This window comes from Rhincodon typus, unplaced genomic scaffold, assembly GCF_021869965.1.
Source record: "Rhincodon typus isolate 14 unplaced genomic scaffold, sRhiTyp1.1 hic_rhity00004877, whole genome shotgun sequence".
NCBI classification, from domain to species: Eukaryota; Metazoa; Chordata; class Chondrichthyes; order Orectolobiformes; family Rhincodontidae; genus Rhincodon; species Rhincodon typus.
This window is the reverse complement of record NW_025970515.1, coordinates 7136-7901: the sequence shown is the minus strand read 5'-3', so window position 1 is coordinate 7901 and position 766 is coordinate 7136. Positions and strand designations below refer to the sequence as shown.

At 59.8% G+C, this 766-nt stretch overlaps 1 protein-coding gene across 1 annotated transcript in view; it reads right to left on the bottom strand.

Moving 5' to 3' along the window:
• LOC125481994 (zinc transporter ZIP10-like) overlaps positions 1-766 on the bottom strand; it is a gene marked incomplete at its 3' end in the record, with an annotated part of 9056 nt that overhangs the window by 1432 nt on the left and 6858 nt on the right. The window contains exon 4 of the mRNA XM_048593964.1: positions 372-546. Coding sequence (XP_048449921.1) covers positions 372-546 — 175 coding nt within the window. The remainder of the gene's footprint in view (positions 1-371; positions 547-766) is intronic.

The following is a 766-nucleotide window of genomic DNA, read 5'->3' as shown; positions in this document are numbered from 1 at the left end:
GACCCTGACCCTGACCCTAATCCTGACCCCAACCATGATCCTGAGCCTGACCCTGAACGTGACCCTGACCCTGTGCCTGAGCCTGGCCCTAATCCTGACCCTGCCGCTGACCCTGACCCTGGCCCTGACCCCGACCCTGACCCTGCCACTGCCCCTGCCCCTGCCCCTGGCCCTGACCCTGCCCCTGACCCTGCCGCTGACCCTGCCCCTGACCCTGGCCCTGACCCTGCCCCTGCTGCTGACCCTGCCGCTGCCCCTGACCCTGAGCCATCCTGTCCTAGCCGGGCCCAGGCTCTCGTCATTCGGAGGGGGCAGTAGCTGCTGGAGGTACCGTTGATGTGGGGGTTAGGAACAGTGTGCTGGTCACTCACCGTACATTTGTGTAACCTCCTGTGGCTGGATCTCCAGCGAGTCATGGTGCTGGATACAGACCCGGCTGTCTATCTGATAGAGTAAGGCTGGGCAGATGTAGGTGAACTGTTTCGGTGTGATCCCGCGCGTATTGCTCATCCCAAAGTTGACCAGGAGCTGAGTTACGTTCAGACACTGTCAGGATGGAAACAGACGCCAGTGACTATCGGTTCCACACCGTTTGATAATTACAGCCCTCCGACACCTCGCTCCGTTCACCCTGTGTCACAGCGACCGTGTAGAAACATCAAAAACAGGAGGAATAGGCCATTCAACCTCTCGAGCCTGCTACCCCTCCATTCATTAGGACCTCAGCTATCTCTCCTCCCCCACACCCTTCGATTCCTTTCACCCC